We start from the raw sequence: 27414 nt of genomic DNA, 5'->3' as shown, positions 1-27414 counted from the left end.
ATCGGTAACTAATCGACGTAACTTCAAACAGGAAACCAAATTATTCAGATGTGTATTAACGAGAAAGCAATCTTGTTACGTATAATTGGAAACGAAATGAATAGCAGCAAGGTCGAAGCGAATACTTGGCCTGTTAAAGTGTCGGCCAGGAACAGGCGACGACTGTTTAATTAACGGGAGCAAATGTGTTTCCGACACATGCTTGAATAATCGTTTAATTATTTATTCCACACATCTACTTTATACAGCTTGGATTTGAAGGGAGAAATGATAAAATATTAACGTGAGATATTTAATCATATGTTATTGTATTATTTTACTGCCATGTTCGTAATTAACATATTTTTCATTCTCTATCAAGAACAAAATCAATATTTGTTTACCATTAAATGCTGTTAATTTATTAACAGAATAGCAGAAATGAGCCAGTTAACGAGTAGACACGTTACATATATGAATACAAAATTGTATTATATTGAAATAATTTTCCTTTAAACTGGTTCTCTCTGGTATCTAACTTTGAGATCCAATTTGTTTTTAGTACCTAACGTAGAAATTAGAAGATTATGTAGGAAGGATTTACCGTGGAGATGTTGTCAATTTAATAACGGACTAGGGTCGTCCCGTTAACCGGGAAAGAGAAATTAACTGGTCACTCGGATTGTTAATTTCTTGGGTGTAACATATACTTGTTATATTTATAACTACCCTGTTCTTTAAAAATTAACTGTAGATTATATTTACGCGTGTCAAAGCTAAAATTGACTAAAACATATTAAGTTAAACATATGTAATTATACAAATAATTTAAATGGAATTATACCATAATAAATTTTTATGTGAATAAATTGTATACAAAAGTATGTTTGTATCTCCCCGTTTTTCACTTAAGAATTACAAGCTTATAAATATTTCACAACGATGAAGAACCAATTTATTGTCGTAGAACTTGACAAAATAACGAATACGTGAGAAATAAGAATCATGTATGTAAAATCGAAATAGGGACGACGTTCACTTGCACGTCTAGACCCGAGATCCAAATGGAAGTGCCATTCTCCGAGACCAGGAACGAAATCGTTCCTTTTGCTTACGAAATGTTTTAAACGAGAAAAGGCCAGCACGTCGCTTTGGTGCGCGAGAAGCCAGCTGGAAACTGAAATAACTGATTGCTTGCTCGATATCGTGCGAATACTGATATTCACGAGTAGTCGTTCATATTATAGCATCACCTGCCGCAACACCATATGTTCCTATTATTAGCGTTCACTATCCTTTATGGTCAGTACATGTCGTTTTTATTATCTGATCGTCGAATACATTTTATTTGTGCTTTCGATAGAATGGTCGAAATTTAGTTCCCTGAAATAACGTTAACATTGCTATTCTCGGTTAGTTTATTTTCCATCGAACGAGAGGCGAAGTCGCATAATCAACTTACTTCGCTGGAAAAGGGTTTCGAAGTGTCGTTCAGCACGAATGATTTAACAAACTTAATTTCTCTTAATTCTTGATCGCCTCCTTTCAACGTTTCACGTTGTAATAGTCTAGAGATCCAATGTACAACCAATCCATTGAGTGGACAAATACCGGCACACAAATTCTCTATACTCTGCATCAAAATCAATTTTTTGATGAACTATATCCGCCACAATATTCAAAATGTCTAGTTGCATTATTGGGAAATTCAATTATATCAATGTTTCATAAATATACCAAGTGTAGCCTACAGATGTATAAAGATAACAAAATAAAATGATCTGCATATTTTTCGAAATAAATTTAGTTAAATTTGGAATATTTCGGTTTTTCTTTTTCGGTTTTCTTACAATACTTACGCGAATAGACCTAAGACCGATTAAATTAATTTACTGGGATAATGTAATCCATCAAAGTATTATATACTTTATTTTGGATATTATGAATTTCTCATTATTCTTATGATCTCTGTCCGGATATACGTGTATGAGAAAAAAAAATCGTGCTTACATCGCTGTACGAAATAACAAAACTCCCTCTTTCTAGAACGAAAAGTCAGCTTCTGCTACGCAGCCCATTCTGCTACGAAATTGAAATTCGTTTCTCTCTTATTTTTGCATATCCAGAAATCAAGCGCGTAAAAGATATTTTAATATTAATTTTTCCAATTTGCAGTCGAAATGGTATAGAATTCATTAAATTCATAAAACTAATTATTAAACACGTTATTAAATTAAAATTTGAATTTGGAAGATTTTCATAGGAAACGTTTGCACTCTCATTGTAAGTGTGTGTGTGAAAATGTTCATTATATACTATATAGATATCGATTTTCTGATAAATTGGTGGAGGACAAGGATAACTTTCCCGAAATTTAAGTCGTTTAAATTAACAATTAGAATAAGACAGCGACTGGATATTTTATTGCTCCGCACCCGTTTACACCTGTTCGGAATATTACGATACAACGATGTCATGTATCACCTGCAACGTGCTCAGCATTGCAATTTATAATTATGAATTGTTTACACGTTGTAAATAATACGAAAAATTTCAGTTCTCATGAAAAAAATAAAGTTTTATCAAATTATTCGATTCACTGTCGATTCACAATTACAACCATAGGCTTTAGGTTATTTTAACCAGCCGGTTTTATTAAAATCGTTTCATGCGCGATAATCAAATCCAATTGTTTGATTAATTTTACAATGAAAAGGAAATATTAAATTATTTTGAACATTCTTTACTGTGTTATCATTTCATGTGTAATCTGTTCCTGGTATTTTCATTCTATTTAATGGAAAATTTAGTCGAATTACGATATTCAATCATAAATAAAATTTTATCATTATGAAAAAGACATTATATAAACATAAATAGGAAATATTTTGGTGTAATTTCGCATTATATTCCTAGCACTAATGTCAAGGATAACAAGAATGTATGTTATGTAACAAAATATGTTATTGTAAAGCTATTGTAAATCTATATGTTGCCCATTGGATAATTCTTTATTTCCTTAATAATTTTATGTTTTATATTAATTAGAAGTTTTTAAGGTGAAGGTGGTAGATAATTTATCAACATTAATTTTAGGTTAAAAGATAATGATATTTTAAAATAGAACCTGAATACTTATACCTAATACTTCCGATAACTTGTAAATTAAAACCAATTAATGTTTTGCAATACTATCAGTTTTAAAAACAGGCGAAAAATTATTACTTAAAATAATATGTTGGATTTATACTTATAAGTACTAAAATCAATAGGTAGTTATCTTTATGAATAACTAGTTCACTAACAGTTAATCGAGTATTGAGAAACAATGAGAGAAATTATCGAAGGCGCATCTTGCATTGAAAATCGGTCTCCAATAATCGATATTTCGTGTGACACATGATAACGTTCAACCGCTGATATTTCGGCAGCACATGCCACCTGCTTGCAACGCTATGTATTCGATGCATTTTCCAACGTATGTGCTACATTACGTATGCCTTCCGCTATACCCGCTGTACATATACGTATTTTGTCAGCTGTGTAATATAATTTATCAGGAACATTTATCCTCGCTTATTTTTTATAGAAGGTATTATCAGTAGTTAATAAAAATGTTTCATATCAATATCTTTATTGAGATATATTGACATACATATGTATTCAATTAAAATTAATATATTCATTCATACGTACTAATTTGAAGTTATTAGTTATTAAAAAAAAAAAGCTTATAATGAAACTTTAAGAGCTTATAACACTGACCAGCAGGCATAATTTAATCATTATAGTCTTTAAAATATTAAAATACAAAATATTAGTATTTTAAACATGTCATGTCAATACTGATATTTAATCCTTTTAACATATAATATAATTTTTACATTGCGGATATTTATGTAAATTCATATTTTTGAACACGAGTAAAGAGATAAAACCTAAGCAAAGATTTGTTTTATTCATTAAATATTATAACAAGTGATATATGTATTTGGTATATATATATCTTCGCATTATGTATATGCATAGTATGCATTCTCTGAATCTTCGCATCTTTATATTTCCCACAAAGACATCAAAATTCTTTTCAATTTTTCTTTCAATTAGCAAAATTTTCATGCTATTTTTTAAAAATGTTTCCCAGTTTTTTATCCAGGTACTTAAAAAAATTATTAGTTAAATGTAGTTTTAATTTGAAATCGTGCTTAACGTGATACGATTAATAATTTTCTAAATATTTCCTAAGTTAAAAAGGAAAATAAGCAAAATATTATAATGCATATGTCACATATATATAAAATACATGCATATCATTCTAAATATGAAAAGGAAAATATTGTAATACTTTAAATAACTTAAAATTTTGGATACTGTGATTAAATCTCTTGAATTTAAATTTTGTTATATAACTTTGCGTAAAAGAGTCATTTTATAATTTATGCGCATCAGTTTAAGATAATATAAGTATAACAGTTTGAGGAGTGATATTAGTAAAAGAATAAAAGAAAACTTTTGGTAGACTATATAAATTTGATGTGCAGGTGCTGGAGAGCCAAGTTTATTTCAGCTTTAAATAATAACAACAGTTTTACGAGAGAGAGAGAAAGGGGGCGAAGGAGGAAATATTTGATCATGTTGGAATATTATTACGCAAATGCTAAGTACTTCGACAAACGAGTCGATGTTTCAATGTGATGTCTGATAAGTAAACTACCGGTATTTCTATCGGTTGTCCGTATCTATTGCCATATATGTACGTATATGTACGTTAGAGCATCCTGAACATTGTTAACTGTAGATGTGTGTACACACCGTCCGTTTTGACATGTGAATATATTCCAATTTGAATTTCTGTGCCTACGGGAACTGTTTAAATTCTCATTGAATCGGCGGAAGACTGTTACGTAAATACTTTCATATAGGTATATTTCTCTTTCAAAAGCTGATACTCAACGATCGTACTACTCGTTTATTTCCTAAAATGATGAATTTGCATTGCTTTCATTGCAGTGCTTATTATTAATACTTCGTTTTATAATCTAATGCACGTGAAAATGGAAGAATTTTCTATAAGCGTGTGACGTGTGTATACATTTCTTTTTGAAACATAATGTTACTTTATTAAATATAACAATTACTTATGCAGTATTTGATAAATTCATTTTCATCTATTATCTGTATTCCTAAAATTCTGTTATTTGTCCCTTTCAAGACTTTCTTTTATTTTCTTTTTGAAATACAAATGAAAATTGTAGAGAATTCTCACGAGGGTATTTCAATTTGTTTCGATCCACACTTTCTATTCCTATTTCAATTCGAAAATATTCCGACTGAAAAGTCTAATAAATTTGTTATTCCTTTTGGCATCGTTCTAGAAACAAAGGTTGATTGAATTGCTATTGTTGTTATATTGTTGATTGAATTGTTATTGTATATATACGTTCAAACTTTAATAGCTCCAAATATTCTCCAAACTACATTTTATTCACAATTAGTTTTCAGTAAATATCGAAAGTAAACTTAAGACTTTTCACTAAACAGAGACACATACTAGACATATCTATGTACATGTCTATGTGTACTATATTTTCATATTACAAGGAGCATATATTAAGTATTTTTCAATTTTGTATTTATCTGTGCTTCCTCGATTAATGTAATTCTATATATCATTTATCTTGATATATAGTATAGTTTTAATTTATATACACATATGTATATGCTATAATTAAAAAATACTCAGGCACTTTCTCATTTTTTGTACCGTACAATTTAATTACAAAATTGCGAATAAAAGTTTTTCAACCAGTTTATACTTCATGGTGATTACAGCCGTTTATAGTAGAATATTATGATACAATACGGTTGAATTTTAAATGGTAACATGTATGTAACAGGGAATTTAGCTTTTGTAATTTTCAAATATTGTAAAGTTATTATTGGAACTGAAACTATAGGAAGCTTCTTATCTTCAGATTATTCAATTTCAAACTATGTATAATTTAGATAAGATTAGTAGGTATGCATACATCAACGTGAATTGCTTATTTAATAATTGTAATATACTACTGGTAGGACTGTATATGGATAATTATAATCTATGCTCTGTTGATTTCATTAGAAAATAATCAATATTACTCATGATTATTAATTTGTCATAAATATCTGCGATTTTGTTAAATTCACTCTTATTACAAATCAATCAAAATGTTCAGACTTTGTGACCCACTGAATATAATATACATATATTACATTACATTACATTATATTGTATTGTATTGTATTGTATTATATTGACATAATATAATATACTATATCATAAAGAAGAATTGCAAAAAGCATGGTTTTGAAATATTATATATGTATGTATGTGTGAAACGAGAAGGGCAAAATGTTCTGACTTTTTAAAGAATAAACCTATAAAGCTCTATTGCGCGTTGAGAATGACTTGAACAGAAGATTCATAAATAGTTGAGATCCAATTTGCTTGGTAGAGATGTATACTGTCGTTTTCGCACTATAGGTTCTGCTAGATAGCGCAATTAATTGGAATTAGCAGATCGAAAGATGAAAATTTACGATTATGATCGCGACGAGACCATCTGTGATTCATAACGTTACGATATTGCTTCTGAATGTATTATTTACGACGTTGGTGGCGTTAATTTTTTCAAATGATACCGATTATTTTATAGCTACTTGAAAAATTGTCTTAGATATTAACAAATAGTTGGCACGAAAGGAATATTTTTGCTGAAAAACAAAGCATAGTTTTGATAAACAGCTTTTTTTTGTTTCTATATCAAAGTAAACTTGCATATTGCATTAAGATGGGGTAATTACGTCGAATAACATTTTGTATACCGAGACACATGTATATAAACAATTTAGTACAAAGTATTTAGCTGTTTGTGTATTACGGAATTGTGCGATACTACGTACTTACACAATAACTTGTTATTTGCTTCATCAAATATTTTTTCACAAGGTATCGCTACGCATTTTACTCGATCATTCGTTTTCTCTTATTTACAATTTTCATATCGCCAATTATATCATAATGAGAAGAACGTACAGGAATTACATCTGCCTTAATATCGACCTTAATTTCACATATGTAATTATAAGATCGTTTAATGGTTTTATTTTTCATGAAAAGAATACAACAAAGGAATACATACGTGTAACAAGTCTAACAGAACGTTACTTATTAAATCTAATTGAGGGTAAAACTAAAAGTGTATCGTTTGTAAATGGAGCATACTGTAGTGTTATATAGCCTCGTTCTACAGCGTTACAATACAAGCGTTATGCTATAACTCGTTTTATCTTGTCATATAACAGTAGTCTTTATCTTGCCTTAGAATTAGAAATAGTTTATAACATTCTAAATAACAGCATAACTGCTCTACAAACTACACACAGACCGAATATTTGTACCGAGTGCGGTTGAAAATATGGTATAGCAGACCCTTGAACGACACAAGGATTTGAGACAACGTAATTGAAAATCCGCGTATAATTTCTCCATAAACTTAACAACAATAGTTTACTGTCGACCGGAAGCCATATTTTATATGCTATACATATACGTTACCACTAAACTGCGCATATTTATGCAGATTCATATTTTTGTGGACAGGTATAGCTAACCAAGAAAAAAATGATAGGAATCTAAATGAAAATTAATTTCATCTGTTCATACTATGAGAAGTAGCTTGCTCTGAATATTTATATATCTTTTCATATTTGATGAATTTTGTACATTTTTGCGTATATAATGTTTATATCCTTTGCGATAAACATCCATAGTTTAGCTATCACTATGTATTTGTACCAAAATAGAGCAAAACAAAGAAATATTAGTAAGAAAATTATAAAAAGGAAAATCTATTTGATCGACCAATTTTTTCTCAATTCGAAATAAATACGACATTTTTTAATCGATCCGAGATATTTCAAGGAGGAAATCTGCGTATGATTGGGGTCAGATTGTTCAACAGGCAAATGTATTATACAAGCGGGCAGAAAACGAATTTCGTATTAGATTATTATACTTTTAGTATCATATAATCAAATCATACAATAAATATTTTCAGTAGTGTATATATAGCCAAAGTAAGGCTCGCTGAGCAGTTCTATAATTCAAATAACATATCTATTATACTTCTAATATAATATCTAAATTTTCTAATGCAACGTTTACATGACTTTCATGAATTATCGGATTTAAAAGAGGAGAAATAGAAATATTAGTGTGTACATACGCAACGGTTTTTTAGAATTGCTTTTCTCGAAAACTAAACGTCGAATGATAAATGTTTATTTCACATTTTTTATTTATTTTTTCATAACGAATCGCCTTCTGTTTATTTATTGTTAACTGACATTTATGTTAACTGACATTCATCGATGCACTTACTTAGCTTTCTTTTTCAATCCGAGAAACCATTCAGTCGTTCTGGTTTCATGAACATGCGGAATTGTTGAAGACATTCCGATTTCCTGCAATACGACCATTTCTTTTGCCTCTTCCCTTCCGGTGGATCGATCGATCGCTTCAGTGCCAGCGTTGCGACATGATTGAAATTGTATGAAAGTGCACTTTTATTTATGTAACGTACCAGCTAACGCAGAATGAAACAGGATACTAGATAGTAACGCGAGCCCCTGCATACGTTAGGAATTTAAAGCGATTACATAGTTGAGTAAAAGTTGAGTAATTGCTGTGAAATTACATTCAACCCAAGTTTCTCTTGTTTCCTACTGTTACTTACTATCGCTTCTGCTCGCTGTGAATTAGACTAGGATTAATAAAAAAAATTATTTTATATATTAAGATATGTAAACTCTCCTTGTTTACTCTTCAGTCATAATCGTATTACTCGATTTTAAAGATATTATTAACTTGAGTCACTGTACGTAGAACATAATTTGGTTCGAAATAATAGTACAACGAGTATCAATGTTTTTTATTTATATTTTGCACTTAACTTATCTTTTCCGTTAGCGGTTTCTTTGAAGCTTTTACAGACTTCTAGAGTATCTGATTTCTTGTCATGATAAAAGATTCGTAGATGCAAAAATACGCGATGAGTAAGACAATTAAGATTGAACATCCCAGTTAAGACCTAGAATTGTCTGCTTGCACTTTGTCGATAAGACAATGTCTAATATTGTCTTATTAAAAAATAATACTTGTTGACTAATTCCGGATTTTTTCTTTAATTACTACGTTTAATATATCCAACTTAACGTAGCGTTTGTCCAAATTCAATGTTTCAATTTCAACGTTATTTGGCAAAAATACATAACAAATAATTCTTCTCCATACTCATCATATACAGAACAGAACGTATCGACTGTCAAAAACATTATAAAACGAGCAAAATAAAATTTCATTCGGCAAAATGTAATATATGTATTATATTTACTACACGGTATACGTATCAAACGAATGTTATTCACTAATGAATCCAGAACAGCATAAAATGGAGTTTCATCAATTTGTTTTTAATTAGTTTGTTACATCATTTGCTCGCGTCTGTTACACTGAATATGTAGTTGGCATTAATTGACTGCATCCTATTCTGGTTCTTTATGTAACTGAAACTATTCAAAGTTCCGTAAAAGGGGTGGCACGATAAAGAAACATAGAAAGCGAGTGTGGAAGTTCCATACGTTAATGGTATAGGACCAACATGTATTGCTGGTAACAATGCCAAATGAAATTCATTAAAAAGCGCATATGTAATAAAGAAATATACGCGCCAGCCGCGGTACTCTAATAATAATAGTTAAAAAGAAAGCGAGAAGAAAGAAGAATAATTGCTTGCTTCCCCCGCGGCCAACAAAACCGTTCAGCAATATTTTATGGCAAGTACACGTAATGTACAGTTAGTTTACGTCATATATCCTAAAATAAATGAATATTCTTCTTCAATGTCGATTGAGTACATATTTAGAACTGCATCGTGCGTACATACATATATATTTACTTATGAACCGATTCGAACATTTGTAGAAACCTGTTATGTATATATTATGTACTTATATTATACGAAACATTTTTAACATTTTAAACTATTAATAAAGTTTGGAACAAGTCTAAATATATATGTAGAAGCAACAGGATATTCAGCGCAAGTGTATGTTTTCTAAAGATTACAAAAGTATTTAAACGATCAGTCATATTAACTACATGTATATAGTATAAAACACTATATTAATTAAATACTGTTAATATTAATAAACTGGAGTATTTAGAGGGACCATTTTAAAAATTTATCATATATTGAAGACGGTGTTTACACAACATACACATAAATAAAATTTATTTAAAAATGTATAAAAAATTTTTTTATGGTTAGTGCTCAAATACTTTTGCGAGCCTCTGCAGCCATATGTATAAGAAGAATAGACGAATACCATAATTGAAATTATTTAATATCTTTAATACCTTATTTAAGGTCTTGTATGTCTGTATCTTATAATACAATGCGCGGAATTGTATTATACGCTTTAATTGGTTAATTGGTTTCATAAATTAAACGATTCTCTTTATAGATTTAATAAGAATGGTAGGAGGAAGAACGTGAAAAATTGCTCACATGCGTTTCTTTAATAAGTCATAATGTCCAACATAATTTAAATAACACAAATAGTAAGAATTTTGATAGAAGAACTACCGCAAGTTAAAAAATGCTTCATATATATTTGATTCTATATTTCTGATATTCTGGTATAAAAGCTTTTTTAGTCATTGCACCATTAATCTTTTCTTCGGGGTATTATTAAAGATAGCAAAATGCGAAAATGACAATTATTAGAGTGGCTTAAATTGCGGAAAGTTCTAGATCTCTTAACGATTCAATTTAAAATTCTGAAAGGGCTTTTAAAAGATAGACTATATTGGAGGTGAATTTGAGCTCATATCGAACTGGCCTGCCGTGATTACAGACCCCGAGGGAGGACAGGGCAGCGTCGAGTCCTGGTAATCAGAATAATCACACACCCACGCCATCCCCGTCACCAGTTGGCGATGCACCCGCTGGCAGGGCTCTTATGGAGGCTGCGCTTCAGCAAGCCACTTCCGGAACTCAGCCACCTCTTGTGGTGACACCGCCTGGATACTGGGTCGACGGTACCGATCATCGACACGCCCTGGACTCAGCTGGCAGGGCGTTACTTCCGGCGCAGCCTGCATGGCAACCCAGGATAGACCAGGATGATACAGCCAAATGCTATAGGCGATTCTTCGTTGGAAGGGTATGTAAATTATGTACGAGTATATTCTCTAATATGTTCTTCGACATTTAACATATTAATCGTGAATTTTATTTTTATATCCATTTTATCAGATTCTATTTTGTTCATACTGTTTTGAAATACTTCCTGGGCCGACTTGCACGATTGAACTATTATTATTGAAATTTTACAGACCACAAGTCAGGCTTCTAATAAATTAAAAAATAAATTAAAAGATGATAATAAATTTAGTAATATTTAGTAATATTACTTAACAATACTTACTTTGAATAAAGCAGAGTATGCATATTAATTGAAACGGATATATCAGTTACAGAACTTTAACCTATTTCATTTTCTAAATATTAAGTTTAGGACTGATGTGGAGCTTCTTCTAATGTGAATTATGGAGCTTTTTGCTATATTTAGAGATTCTTTTCATTCTTGGAGGAATTACTAAAACACCCTTAATACCTTTAAAAGCTCAACGTAAACAATGAAAAGTATGAAATATAGAGAGTAATTCCATTTAATGCCCGTGTTAAAAAGTCAAGGATTTTAGAATAATTTTAATGTATAAATGTAAGAAAATGATTTTCAATGAACTAAACACGAAGACAGAAACAATTTGTACGTGGTGAATTGGTGTTTAGATTTAGTTTAAATTAAATTAATTTTCTGTAAAATTACAATTTACAGAAATATTCAATGTTTGTTTAGGCGTTTATTTAGTACTTGTAAAGATATAAAGTAAATATCTGCTTTTTTTAGGTACTGAAAGATATATGTTATTATTAACTCAGGATTCAGGAAAATAATTTTTTAACTCTCTGATCTTCTGAGAAAGAAAATGTGATTATAGACTTATAATAATTTTATTATATATCATTTCACTTTTATTTTTATGGAACTTAAATGCTAGGCGTTGCTTAAATATCAGATGTTAAGTATACTTATATATGTATGCACTCAAATACTTCTTTCACTATTTAATAAGATACAGGTTTCCAGACTACGCTACATACTTATTACTAACGACTTCTAGCGTAAGTTGTAATTTACTACCACTTTCGTGTTGGAATATGTACGTAAGTTTTGCAAACAAGCAAAACCAGTTAAATTTTAATTATATTGAAAATAATATTAGCTCATCAATTATTCATTTTTATGGTATAAAATTTAGAAAGGGAAATGTAAACAATTCTGTAAATATAAATGTTTTCTTATATAATATGATTATGTTACGTACAAAATGTTTTTAATTTCAAATTTTTCAGTTGCGCTATAGTATTTCATTGTTCGTTTGAACTTTCATTCAGATTGTGTAGAATCTGCTAGTATTGTGTAATAAGTATTACAATTTTTTTTTATATTTTTTTATACGATATATAACAGACGAAATTAATTGTTTTTGAAATAAATTAATTACACTGTTGTCGAAAGTGCGAGCGTAGGAAAGTATTTTTATGAAATTATAACTGAAAATTAAAGTCTTATAAAGTATTAATTAAACATTACTTTAACGAAATATGAATCGAAAATTGGTCCTATGAAATTGTTTTTCGTTCGGAGTACAATGTTTACAATTTTATATGCATTACTTTCATTATGCATATTCATTTATGTTTCGTCACATGACGAATTTGAATAGGTTTCAGTAAAGGAAGTACAACGAGATTAGTTTATATATAAAACATCTGAAAGGTTTCTTGTTTAAACTACAATTATGACATTACTTAATCGCATTTTTTGCGAAAATAGAGCTTTCTTATACAATTTCATTGAAACATTTCATTAAACATCATGTGTTTTGAAGTTCCTTAACTATCATATATATAAGGTATTCAGAAGAATACTTATTTATTCATAAATATAAATTGCCAAAAGTATCTTATTTTTTTAATAGAATCATATTTTATTTATACTATTAAATCAAAAATAAATTTAAAAATTTTAATAGCAACGACTCCAATCTGTGGCGTTAAGAAACGTACAATTTTCACGAGCACTCTTACGAAACATTGATCAATAAAAAGATTAGTCGTTATACTTAATTTTCATGTGATATCTGCAAACGTAAAATATAAAAATATCACTTAGTTTCCTTAAAATATCCGATAATTTCAAATAAACTTACATAACATATTAGTTGATATTTGCTATTATATTATACTTTAATAGAACTCCAACGCTTATCATAGGTAATTTATTTTAATCATAAATTGCTTTAAATATAATAATTTCTTTTTGCAATAAAATTCTAATTTTTTAATGTATTTCATTATTTATTATACATATTTATTCCTCACAAAGCATTCCCTAAAATACCGAGGCTTTGGAAATTATAATTATACTGTCGTATATTGTTGTTTTCGTAAAATTATAGCGAATATATGCATGCGCATACCTAAAAAATAAATTCATACGTTAGCATCGCAGGGAACATTGGTTGCACCCCATCCTCTTTACGTAAAGTTACAGTAACTTTAAACGTTACAGAAGTTAATTAATACTACGATACGCGAATAATGCAAAATGGAAACGTGTTTAGGTTTCCATAAACTGTATTGCGTACATGAATTTGATATTGGTTATCGATTGGTGCCTATGGTGTTCAAATGTATCAAGATATACCGATTTCCTAAAAGTTTCGTATCTCTTTGGAATTGCGAACCGATAAAGCTTCGTTGTCCAATAATTTGCACTAATTTGCATATGTCTTTCGATAGATGCTCCATCTTGTAGATTAATTAGCCCATTAATTTAACTAGTCGAATATAAATTCCATCGTGTATGTTTTACTACCATTTTATGGTTACACGTTGTACGAAATCGCTTTGGAGTAGCTACTAAAATTCTAAATTCATAATTATTGGGCAGTGTTGAGAAGAAATTATAAGATTATAACGATTAGCCAGTGTACCTTGAGCCGATTAGTCATTCTACTCTGAAACAATGCCTAGATATGCAGGTTGAAGCAAGCACTGATGATTGTGAACATTACCATCCGTATCCTTTTGCTAATTACTTCATTGTACCCAAGAGTAATGGCGTTATTTAAACAGAATCATGGAAACACGTTCTTATATTTATGAGCGTAAATGCACCCAATACAGTTGAGGGAACGAACAATATATTTACATAGTTTGATTAAATAGAGGCGAATGTTGATCAAAGGTGCATATACAATGGGAAAATCATTGAAATACTTGTATGCACGAGTTTATCAAACTTACGGAAACGAGTATCGAAATTTATTCCGAAGAAGCAGCCCGATTGAAAAATTGTAAAATGAAAAATTTGAAATTCAATGAGCAGCACGGCTTTTATACGGCTCGCGGTGATTTTACAAGATGATTTTCTACTACATATTACATTACTAAGCCTAATCAATAAAAGACGTATAAAAATAGCAAAGCATCTTTGACATTTTCCGATAGAAATGGAAAATAAAAAAGATAAATTAAATCAAATTAGATTTTACGTGAAAAATATATTCGACTGATATCGTTTCACCGAGCGATCGTTTCACAGTTCGTTTAACCGAGATTTTAAGTCCCAGTTAACTTATTTGAATAACAATTAAGCGAATTATTTTAAGTGCTAATTATCTCGGTCGTGTTACAACACTATTCATTCATTAAAATTAACATTCCAAAGTTATTAAATCTATTTAATTCCTTTGGTTATACAGTCGCTAAAGATAAATTGGAAAAACTGATAACGTCGATCGCTGAACCGAATAATTCTAATTTTATTGCAAAATTTGCACGCATTTTGAAAAATATCACGCGAAGAACTAATTTCTGCCGTTTCTCCCGCAACTGCTCCAAGTACGGTTAATGGGCAAGACATGCATATGTAAAACACTATGCGTGCTGCAAAGCATGATGGCTCTCGGTAAATACAGGGTGATTAGAAAATAAATTTGATCCTTAGATAAAAAAATACATCTACTCGCATCATTTTTTTACAAAGTAATGATAACGTAACGATATTAATCTATTTTTTTGTGTGTGATATTGCATATTTCGTTGTATTTAACTTTGTTTTATTTCACTCTATTTTCCTGTAATAAAATATTGATAAGGTAAACATAGAAAGTATAAATGTATCTCTGTTACAAAATATATCCAAGCTTGAATCACTGAAATTAGTTTAAATAACAATGTTAATAAAATTACATAGTTAATGAAGAGAGAAAAAGGATCAAGCTAAAAAGCAGACAAATAAACTTGTACAGGAATGCTGTTGTGAGATACTCTAGTGAGTATCTGAAACTTCTCGTTTTCATTCCACACAAAAAATAAAAGATACACTCCGTATCGTAAGAAGTGTCTCATCTTGATAAAAGACAGCTGCAGTGTACCAGTCTGGGATAAGTATCATCGACCTTAACATAGACCCAACTTTCATTCGTCTTCTTATATATCTACACTACACAAATATCCGGGCATTTACGTATTTGCGGATTTTGCATAAATATCTTACGGATTTGATTTCTTTTATGAATTTATTATGTTGGTTTGCAATCTCGATCTTATTCCTGCGTAATATAAGAAAACGCGAGATTACTTTACAATCACCCTGTAGTACGGCTTGCGAATGCGAGCGTTCTACACACGTAGGAATCATGAAGGTGGATAGAAAAGGAAGATGAAGCGAGGTAGAAAGAAAAGGAGAAGGAAAGAGGCACAGGTAAAGGAAAAGAGTACTTCGGGCGTGGGAGTGGGAACGTTCTCATAGTCTACAAGCAATGCCTATATAAGAAGAAACTCACCTCGCCTCCTCTCTTCGACATCCCTGATTTTCATCCTTAACTGCTTTTAAGGTACCTCCGTTTTTCTTCCGCTTGCCCTCTTGCTCATCATCCTCCTCTCTCGTCCTTCATTTTCCAACGCGGAATTATTTGTGTAGATACTAACTCTGCGTTGGCTACGCTACGGTCAGGCTCTTTCAGTTGCGTTGTTTTTGTCCGCTTCTTCCGGGGTTTTTCTTTTATAGCTTTGTGCGGTTTTCATTGAAATGTCGGGAGACCGCGCGGAATTCTGAAGGATATAACTGCTCGCTTTCTCTTTACCTTTCCAATGGGCTTTCGTGCGCCGATCGTTCCTCTGTGACGTGAGAATATCGGAAATCGCGAGTAAACGTTCTATTTAATAAGGTATAATGAGGAATTAATAAAGTATAATTAAGTGTTGGGCGTTTTTGTTTGGAGAATACCGAGAGACTCATGCGTGTATAGTGATTTATCTTTACTGTTACAAATTAATGAGAAACATGTTTATTTTGAAGTTGGAGTTAATGCTAGTTTCGATTATCAAATTTCCGATCTATTACAAATTGTACTACTAGATCTCTCGTTTATTTTTTGTACAGTACACATAATTGTATTCTCGTTGATTGTAGATCACTGAAACTGTTATTGCAATAATTTATATAACCGAGTATTTTCACTCATAATCCTAATCGTGCATCTATTAAAATAGTTTATTGTTCGAATAATATAGATATTTTCCGCATCATACATATTTCGAATTATTAAATTAATATTTAGTAGAATGAAAGCTGATGTATTATATACAAACGGTTTAATTATTTAGATTTATTATTTGTAGGTTATTCTTACATAAGGACATTTTTCTAGAAAAATAATTCTTAATATAAATTCAAATTAAGAAACAGTTTTTAATTATTCATTACATTAATTTAATTATTCTAGAAGTGATCGAAGAATTAATTACAATATTACTTTCGCTTGCCATGCAGAGAAACATAGATTGAAAGTTTGATATTAAAATTCATAAAAATAAATAAAGTAGCATACTTTATCTCTCAAGTGTCTCGCTTTTTAAAAATAAAGGGAGTCAAAGTTTTCGTACATAAATTTAGCGGACAAAGGAAGAGGAAAAGTTTCTAAGCTATTGTAAATTTCATAGAGTCGTGAAGACGGAATTCATGAGGAAACAACTTTGTGCTTTTGGGAAGTGTTTTCAGGAATTACCTTAAAGTACATTCCTTTCTTTTTAATGAAATGAAATTGTTTTTATCTGTTTGCCGAATCAGTGAGTGCGTTATACCATTTAGTTGAATTGTTTAATTAATTCACTTTGTGCTTAACTAAAAACTGTCTTTTAATTGAAAACAACAGCTACAACATTGCTTAAATTCAATTTCTTAGAAATATACTAATTTTTCTTATTAAATGCATTTATAGACACTTTAATTTTACTAATTAGCATATCCAGTTATAATTTTACACAATTATATCAATATAATAAAATTTGCCTGTAATTGCCATAAAGTAACGCGGAAATTACTTCGAATTGTGATGAATAAAGAACTGTTAGGAGAATGGTTAGATCAATTTTCTTCTCCAATTAGTATACGAAATGGTGCATTGTAGCTACTGGTATGTTTATTTCTTTCCCAGTTTTACTGTTCTACTCTTCTAGGAAATGATGAACGCTATTTCTTCCATTCCGTTTTATCCAACCATCCATTTACTGTCATCTCTTTCAGTGCATATCTGATGCAACGATTTTGTATTTATCTTATTTATTTTTAATATCTTGCTTCCTACATTTGGTGACGTAAAATTTTCTAATTATGATTAAAATTGAAACGTTTAAGAAAAATATATGTCTGTATGATGGGAAAGGGAGATACAAAAATAGTAATTGGTAATAATTTCTTCAACTTTAATACAGTATCTGACAACGTCAAACATTATTTGTTTCATTGAATACTTCGCATGTATTCTATAGGATATATTTATCGACTTTTCTACCGTTTCCTGAAGCACATCGTATTTAAATATTTTTTGAATTCAATAAAGCAATGAAAGCAATTAATAAAATTATCTTGCAAGAGATTCTTAGATCATAATTTGTCGTATTGTTAATGAAGCAACGAAGATTCTTTTAAAAAATCCTAAAAGCATTAGGATTATTAAGACTTTCTTCAATTACTTACTCCCATTATCTATCTTCCTCGAATATCCGGGTCTCGATAGCTAATAGTAAAGCGCTTGGAGAATCATCATAAATATATCAGCCACATACGATAACCGTAGTTTATTCGGATAACCGAATCGAAGGGGCACATGCGAGAGAGAAAATGGAGAGAAAATGGGAGAAAGAGATATTTTTTTATGCATGTTGACAGAGTAGCTTCTATCAGTAATGGCCGAATCGTATCGGGTAGGTCAATTATTAACATCGGAAAGATAAGAAAATAATGTTAATGATTATATATTGTGAAAAAATGTTAAGAGAAAAAAGAACACTCACGGTTCAATTTTTATTCTAATCATTTATCTAATCTAATCATTTTATTCTAATCAATTTAGCATTGAGTATAATATTCGGTTTTATTTTTACTAATTCGTCATTGATATGCATGTTTGCTAGCATCCTATTACGTAAACAGGTTTGATAACTACTAACATTCGGATATTTTTAGAGTTATGAAACTTTGAAAACAATTTATTTAATGGCAGTTATTTAGCTCTATAGAAGATATTATATCATGATATATATTAATTTAAATGCTTATTTGGTGTTTAAATTTTAACATAGCTTTAATTCAAAAATTGACAGATGAGTTAAGAGTAACAGCAAAGAAATTGTTTGATATTGTGTATTATTTATTTCAAATACAGTAGTACTAACATCTTATACAATTTTAACTTTATAACTTTTACCTTATAGGGAATTATATTCTATTTTAACGGTTTACCGTTGCATCATATGTATATGTTTTCTTTACACAAGTGATTTTCCATTATTGCGTAGCAAAATAATCAGAAACTTATGTAAGAGTATTAGGTATATGTATCAAAAAAGTTATTTGATTTAAATACAAGGTGTATTTTTACGTATAACAAGGAAATTAAGAAAAGTAAATCATTCTCGTATCTAGTCACAGGAAACTGAGCGCATAGTGTAATACGACTCGTTTTTGTATGTTGTAAGCTTTATTGGCAATTAACTCTAGCGGATGTAATAAATAGTAGAGAAATATAAATATGTATGTTCTCTTGCGAATTCAGTACCATTTAAAATACAAAACGCAATTTTGCCAGAATCTAAAAAGTATTTCTCGTATATTTCCTCGTGCTACATATTACTAAATACACTTGTATGTAGAAGAACAGAAAGCAAAATACATTCTCGAAAAGTGTAGACATTCTCTAGTATATTTTACGGAGTATGTACGTACTTTAACTTCTCTTATAACGCTCCAATTCCACATTCAAGTGGCAAAAAGAAAGAAAGAAAAAATATGTATGCAACTTTTTAACGCATAAAAGAGGTTATACTCGAATCTACGAAGGCACTAACATCACGATGCAAAGAAATGAGTGATAGCATAATCCTGCAAAGCTACGTGATACACGATACTAGGAGTGAAAGAAAAGAAACCACACAGCATGGACTTTGTTCGTGATAAATCTGATTATTTCAATTAAAAGTATAATTAAAAAGATTGCTATTATTCTACTTCCTGGAATATTTCGTGCTATTGCATTAGCTCGAATCTAAGAACATGCCACATATTCTTCTTCTTTCATATAGGAAAGACCTAGGACAGTGTCGGTTAGAATGCTCTACCCGCCAACCAATCCGTTAATAATGTATGTACATACATTCGTTGTATAAAATATCGTTCACCTAATTAACTCTTTCGCTCGAATACGACGCGTATTATAACGCAAATTATTAAGGCATCCCGTTTGCCATGGAGTTTATTCAACTATTATACGTATGAACTTCTTTCCGAAATTATTTATTACGAACTGGAATGCGGTGAAATTTTGCTCATGTTTAAACTCGTTGATAGCGAGACGAAGCAATATTGATTAAAAACAGAGTGTGCATATAAGTTAGCTAGTATTAACGTTAAATTTTTGTACGCTTTGCTGTTGATAAGAGTTGTAGAAATATCGTACGTAACCTTGGTTTGCCTTGAGTGTTTACGGTTGTTGAACTCGTGGAAGTAGATATTGTAATTACGAATGATTAATTCGATACAAACGTGTCTCTTTGTGTAATACTTCTTTTCCGTATGTTTTAATGCTACTAATCTTTATGAAGCTAAATATTTTCATGTCATTTGTATACATGTATGTATATAGTTACAGATTATCCTATGTAATTAGATCAAGTCATACTTCTAAAACGATAAAAGATAGGGAATTTCCCATGAAGCAACGTGAATTTTGATGGACTTTTCTTTGTAAGAAGATATTAAGTTCTACTAACAAATTCAGTCATTGATAGCTTATTAATTCAGATACTACTTTGCTAAATTAAAATTAATACACCCATATATTTTTTGAACTGTGTAATCGTTTCAAGATACATAAGTACTTTAACATTTTTTTATAAAGAATGAGGAAATGTATCAGTGCATTAAAAAATATGTAGTTGCATTTAAAGAAATACAAGCGACCTAAAAATTGTTGAAACGTATCCATTTCCAAAGCAGACATATTCGAATCCATTGTTTTGATTTTCGTGTTGGCTAGTAAAATCTTGTTTTATCTTCTACTGATTTAAAACTATAACTTGGTCTACTTCCTTGAAACATTGTATAGTATCTATTTATTTACATATATACTTCTATTTGTTCATTTTACGCATTACTTGACTTTAACGAATACTTTTTGCATAATGTACGTGAGCTTGTTCCTTGAAATATAGTTCTCTGAAGCATTCTCACCGAAACTCTTTCGAACACAGTATAGTGAGCATATATAACATGTCTTTGCCAGTTTCGAAAATTTATTATTCCGTCCGGAACACACGAAAGAAGCACGTGAAGTCTCGTTAGTAAATACTGTAGCGTGCTCGTAAAAAATGCTCATTTTTTAGTTTAATCTTAATATATGCATATATTATAGAGTAATAAACCGCATATTCTTTAGAATCTTATCGTTAGTTTCTTTCGTACTGAGTAGTAAGGGATGTGTTATATACTTGGTATTTCCGGAGGGAAATTTAGAAACACATATGTACTTATACATAACAGTAGCAGTTGCTGAAGTTTCTGACCTGGAACCTTTCTGAAAAACTGAACGTCTTGCGTTAGTTTAGATAAAGCTCCACTCATAGTAGAAGACGGCGTAGTAAGGACACGTGGAGAGCGATCACGTCACTTAGGGTGCTATTGATTGGAAAATTACATTTTTAACGACAATCAATCAGCACGCATCCTGAATATACAACGCAAGGTTCGGACGCTCTCAGTAAAAGACATAAGCAGACATTTTCCAACTCTCGAAGAATAAACATCAAACACAGAAATTCTCCAACATTCATTAGTAGATATCATTCAAACACAAGAAATGCCCTTAACATACTTAAATGGTGTAAATACACAATAATACACATTCACAGTAATACATTCAAACAATGTATTAGTCATTCAAGTTCATTAACACATTGTTTATATTTATATGTCGCTCATGTAGAGATTGAAAAATCACCGGAGAGAGGAATGGTCATATATTTGTTACGAGTAACATTTGTGATAAGATCTGAAAATGAAGGAAGGAATGAAGTTTGTGAAATAGTTTATTAACGAACATGTTTGCTGATCTGACCCTTAAGTATAATTTGCGCTGTATAAAAATTATTTGTTACTATTTCTTTGTAACATATTATGCAAAATATGATACGAAGCAATTGCAGAAATAGAAGTAATGTTGTTCTTACCACAAAATTTCTTTACTTTCTATAAACGATCAAATTTGCAGAGAAATATCATATAAATAGAAATGTTCAACTAAATAGTTAATCTTGAATTTTATTTATAGAAATCAAACTATGTAATATTTTGATGTGGATGAAAATTAATTCCCTCAAAAGTCGATTATTGTTCTTATTTATTCTGTCTTTTGATATCAAATTCGTTCTCTATCTGCGTAATAAAATTCCTAAAAATAACAGAAACGAAAGAAACATACAGGTGAGTGTCAATAGAATTCGATTGAATACAGTTAATTATGTGAAAAAGGAAACGCAGTACCGTATCGATATTATCGTGGCTAAAGATAGCGTTATCAGTAGTTCCATGTTTAAACATAAAAGCTTTTCTCAACAACAGCTTAATTATTCTTAAATATAACTCCATCTTTGTAAACTTCACACATTTTAATATAGAAGTTTATTTTATTGCTGTTTGTATAACAATTACACAATAGTAAAGTTTACAATTATCTTTAGTATCTCGCCTACAGTACCTATTACATTTATATAGAAAATTATAGAAATACAAACAAGCAATTATGTATAATTGTATTTAATTAATATTCATTATGTTATGTTTCATTATATTATCTTACTTTTTGTGCATTATGATTACTCTGTCTCTTTCCTTTGACATTATTTTTTCTAAATTATTGATTTTATAGCTATTATAATACAAATTTATATTGCAAATAAACATAAATAAATTTATGAATGTAAGATAAATATTCTATAGAATTGGAATATAATTTAATATAAAGACATTTTTGTCAAAATTCCTAAAATATTTTAAATATATAACAATCTATGAACGATGCTATAGTAGCTGTATGATTTGATTTTGTAACGCTAACTACATGTATATATCCATATGTATTTTAATAATTTTATTTTATTTCATCTATATAGATATTATCCTATTTCATTAATATAACATATTAGCGTTAAACGATTTATTTATTGGTATCTAAATTTCAAATTTGTTTAAAAATCGTTAATCAACAGATTGTGTACATTTGTGCAAATTTGTATTTTCGTGAGGGGCAACCAAAGCAAAAGAACATAAATAAAAATGTATTTCTTACTTACCACATTACAATACTATAATATCATGTCGCATCCCTCTTAAGTTTCTAATAAATACATAAACATGCATAATCTCCTAGCCAATTACAATCTCTTTCTTTGTAAGCAAACAAACTTCTGCTTATAAAGGATTAACGATACTTATGAAACTATTTTTATTAATATTTAATATTTATTATGATATAATACACATAAAATTAATGGGTTGCATTCTGTTATCAAATATTTCCGACACTAGATATCTGATTAGACGTGCGTCCGAATTAAAATTATGAATTCTTCGAATATTCTATGCAAAGTAATCACGAGTGACGACTGGATCGAATTACGTATAAGTAACTAAGTATTTTTGTCGTTTTATACATGCAATAGGAGTTCCTTGATGGTTGCGTCACTGCGTAGATTTGTGGGCTCATTGTGCGTGCATGCGTGCACGCATCCTGTTCTCGTTGCAAGAGTACACAATATATTTACGGTGAAACGCTTTCATGAGTCGCAAATCGGTCTTAGGAAAAAATTCGAAGTCGTGAGACATCTTTTCAAAACGTACATCAATGCAGCAGATCTTTGTTTAGAAATTAAATAGAATTTCACTTGGAAAATAACCTGTTTGATGTCTTCTATCACAATAGCTAATATTGGTTCAAGAATCGTTTTTTCCTTTTAAGTTTTTAGATCTCCCATGAGATTCTGATGTTAGTACTTTCTTATGTACATTATTCAATATAATGCATTGTATGTCAATCTGCTATTTAAGATACATGAGAAAAATATCGATTATACGATATAACAGAAATTATAACAAGGAATTATGAGAAACTGTATACAGTGTAAGATATACAGAAGAAAATAAGAAAATATACAAAATACAATATATTTAATACTATATATGTTTATAACTTCACACTTTATGAGATAAATTATATTTACCAAATTCTTTTATAATGAATATCAAATAACAAAACTAATATTTAAAAATGATTTAAAAGGCTTAATAAAAATAAAAAAAAAATGGACGATAAAAGGAAATCTTTTCTTTTACTGATTTTGCCACGTGGAGTGAGTAAAACCCTATACACTGCACGATATCTAAGCTGACAAGGATAACATTGAGAATTATTAGTTTATTGGAATCTCCAGATGGTGTACCCTTTGTGTGCTTATCCATCACATCTTATACACTATACTCAATCTTCACTCAAGCAGCTCACGCTATATTTTTCGTGCCGACATACACGAAGATTATCACTATTATTGTTTTTTCTAGGTTCATTTGCTTTGAATTTTGGTTTGTTGATTTTTATTTTTTAATTGTTACTATAATAAAATTAAACAATAGTTTATTAACTATGCTGGTTTCATCCCGTAGAACTGTAAGTATCATACCAGTTAAGAGATAATATAAATAGATGTTGTTAATATATTTCATTATAACTTACCAACTGATAACCAAAAGTACTATAGCTGGTACATTTTTGAAAACAGTCGAAAGTAGGGCCAGGATACTTGAAGATACAAGAAATAAATTACATTAATTACATTACTTACATTAATTTATGGTAGTATACTAATAATGTAAATAAACCAGAAATGAATAGTATACCATTAAATTGAGTAAGGAAGTTCAATTTATAATTTAATCTTAAAATTCCTCCATTTAATATAAAAAGCTAGAAACTAATAATTGCTATAAACAGATCGCTTTTTAACGATATAATAATATAATATTAAAATATAGTAGTGTAATAGTGAATAGACAAAACAGTATATAAAAGATATAGGTCTTAAGCTATATGAGAATATAGAGAATTAATTAGTCTATCTTTATTAATAGGTTCTATTATCTCGTGATACAGTGACATAGGTATCTCTTCAAGTGCTGTAATATAATGTAACGCGCTACCCTAACGTACGATAATGAGATACTGCAACGTGTTACGCCGTAGTGCATATTATGTAACGCAAAACACACGGTGCATCATATCATCTAACATACATCTTATATATCCAAGCACATAATTACGTCTTGAGTTATTAGAATTCCTACTTCTTCTCTTATAATATATGTAAATGCTCGTCGAATAATATTTTATCAATCATTAATTTCTACGCTTCTTTAAATTTTACATTATCGTTAAAAAATTTTGCAGATATACTCTCTTTCTTTACCGGACTATTTTGGTCAAAAAATTCTGCACGTGTTTAACAAATTACCAGTTACATATTATACATATGTTATATTTAAAAACATTCTTACGGGATCGAACCTCGTTTTCATTCATATTCTTCTTATTTACTATATATCACTACGCAATAATTATTCAGATAATTCAGTCCACTTTGTAAAAAGTTTCGGTAACGGTAAAAGTAACGTCTGACTATTCTATAATTAATATTTTTCTTTAATCAATATCCGGAATATCAATAAAAACTGATCGTCTTTTATTTTTCTGTCGCGATATACGTTGATTTAATTATTCCACGCTGGTTGTCCAATATCATCCTTTTCAATTATCAAAGTAACTCAATAAAGATAATCCAAACTTCGTATAATATAAAAATATCTTGCATCATCACAAAAAAATTTAAGAAGAATAGGATAGTTAACCGTGGGAGTTATGTTTCAGCTCGGCCGCTGCCTATCCATCAAGCAACAAGCCCTAACAAAGCAATGCTATTATGTGTTAACGTCATTGTCTTCTAACTGGATGTCATCAACTAAACCAATGTTTTACTCTTATCAATACAAACTATAAATACTCTAGGAAATAGCTCATTTCAATCAGAATGAAGATATTACAAGGATAGTACAACGATTTCAAAGTAGTATGTAAATAGTACATATTAGTATTTTGAATCATAACCCGCTAGAGGAATTAATATGATTCATTGCTTATATAATATTTTTTGTTTAGAATGGTTTCTGAAATATGCTGAAGAAGTTGATCGGTTTATTGCCAGATCACTGTATATAGTGTGTTTATTTTGTAACAGTCACTACGCTTTTTCAATCAGTAATCAATAATCTATATTATAATCAACAATAAATCAAAATACTATAATACCATCAAATTTGTTCAATGGGGAGTCAAATATGTATGGCTTCTTTTAGGTAATATCGGGCTAATTTCACGGATGCCTCATTTAGTCGCTTTCTTTGAATAAGCTGCTTAGAAGATCATTTGAAAATATAAGGTTCCTTAAGGTTTCTTATCTCTCTCTGTCTCTCTCAATGCATTTGATATCTTATAAGTTCATATGTGACTTACGTCTTAGTAAGGTGTTTTATTATATTTCAAAATGCCTTCCTCGTCAAAGTACTCTAAAAGAAACATAAGACATTGCTAAATTTATAACGATGCAACCTACAATACTGGATAAAATAATTGCGTGCTACCATTTAAAAAGTAAAGGCGAGCCTGAGTTTTTATTAAAGGAAAAGTACTGACTAATTTTTGTTTGTAACATCTACTTCAAAATCTTGACAATTGCAAACGCTCTTTATACTTTTAATAAATGCATGCGAAGGCTAGAGGGAAGACATGATAAATCAAATTTCCCCATTTTCGACAGATACGCAGTTTTAAAATTTAATATATTTGTCAATCAATCCTATGTCATCAAAATTGATTTTCTATTTAATTTTGGAGCTAAACGTGTGTTTATAATCCCCTTAAAAATGTTTAAAACATTGTTTATTTTTAGTTTAGCTTCTAAAAAACATCATCCACTTATCTATTTTTGAAAAAACTCTCCCTTTTGAACGTCACACGTTGTTTTCATTTTGAATTATGTCATACTAAAATATTGTGTAATGACCGCATTTTTCTATGCGAAATTTTATTTCTTTGAACACTGAAGTAGAAACTTAGATAAATATTGCCTTCAAATATCTACTAAATATCATAATGAGTACTGTGCTCTCGATATTTTATATATCTTTCTGTATTATCATTTTTCTGTGTTTTTCTCGTCTGTTCTTCATATATCGTACCATGCTTTTCACGGTATCGCAGAATCTTTTATATAAGGATACCGAAGCGAAGTGAAGGAATCGATACGTTGATCGTAACTCTCTTGACTTTTCAAGACACGTGCACCCTTAAGTGCGCCGTTTGGGCCACCACGAAAATGTTGCACCTTTCACCGTGTATGTACTCGGCGTAGAAGGGCATCAAAGCCGGCCGACAAAAGCAGCGGTTGGTGCATTTCGCACGAGTTGCTGCGACTTTCGATGGTCGGCCTCGATCGTAAAAAGACCCGCTTCGTTTCAACCAACTTGAACTTTTTTCTTTTACAGGAGCACGTGAATCTGGTGGGAAGGGACGGAGAGAACGGGCCGGTCCTC

The 27414-nt window shown here is 30.1% G+C and overlaps 1 protein-coding gene across 8 annotated transcripts in view; it reads left to right on the top strand.

Moving 5' to 3' along the window:
• Positions 1–27414, top strand: part of LOC100740507 (rap1 GTPase-activating protein 1) — a 253514-nt gene that overhangs the window by 217832 nt on the left and 8268 nt on the right. For all 8 annotated transcript variants that reach the window (XM_003490103.4, XM_012386551.3, XM_012386550.3 and 5 more), the window contains 2 exons: positions 10939–11247; positions 27367–27402. In XM_003490103.4, coding sequence (XP_003490151.1) covers positions 10939–11247; positions 27367–27402 — 345 coding nt within the window. The remainder of the gene's footprint in view (positions 1–10938; positions 11248–27366; positions 27403–27414) is intronic.

Source organism: Bombus impatiens, unplaced genomic scaffold (assembly GCF_000188095.3).
Source record: "Bombus impatiens unplaced genomic scaffold, BIMP_2.2 scf_0396, whole genome shotgun sequence".
Classification (NCBI taxonomy): domain Eukaryota; kingdom Metazoa; phylum Arthropoda; class Insecta; order Hymenoptera; family Apidae; genus Bombus; species Bombus impatiens.
The sequence above is the reverse complement of the archived record's forward strand: the minus strand, read 5'-3'. Positions and strand labels throughout refer to the sequence as shown.